At 52.7% G+C, this 459-nt stretch overlaps 1 protein-coding gene across 1 annotated transcript in view; it reads right to left on the reverse strand.

The window, feature by feature from the left end:
• ERLEC1 (endoplasmic reticulum lectin 1) overlaps positions 1 to 459 on the reverse strand; it is a 42,673-nt gene that overhangs the window by 41,878 nt on the left and 336 nt on the right. Inside the window, exon 2 of the mRNA XM_019507975.1 lies at positions 328 to 459. Within this exon, the coding sequence (XP_019363520.1) occupies positions 328 to 459 (132 nt within the window). The remainder of the gene's footprint in view (positions 1 to 327) is intronic.

Here is a 459-nt window from a genome sequence, read left to right on the forward strand (position 1 = left end):
TGCCTCAAAAACGAGTGTGCATCCTGAACACTTTCACTATTACTGATCACACAAGGCTAGAAACGATGATAGAAATACAATCGTGACCTGCAGTATTACCAACCCTCAGGATTTTGGGTGTTGTTCTTAAAGTCTATGCTTCGGCCACATGAAAAAAAACCTCTTGCTCTTGTCTAGAGTTATAAATACAAATCTAGATAAAAGAAAGAGAGATGCTTTTTCACATGCCAGAAGCGTAGGCTTTTAAGAACAACGCCCAAAATCATGAGTTGGCCACACTGCACCTGGCAAGACTGAAAGCGACCCGCTCCCATCCCCCGCACTGACCAGGCTGAACTCGGTGCCAGGCCAGTTCACCCTGAAGGGGACGTCGTCGCTGAGCTGCGACAGTGCCCGGCTGCCGGCCCCCGCCGCTGCCGCCGCCAGCAGCCCACACAGCAGCGCCAGGCGCGCGGGGGG

This window comes from Gavialis gangeticus, unplaced genomic scaffold, assembly GCF_001723915.1.
Source record: "Gavialis gangeticus isolate Ggan-Ray unplaced genomic scaffold, GavGan_comp1, whole genome shotgun sequence".
Classification (NCBI taxonomy): Eukaryota; Metazoa; Chordata; order Crocodylia; family Gavialidae; genus Gavialis; species Gavialis gangeticus.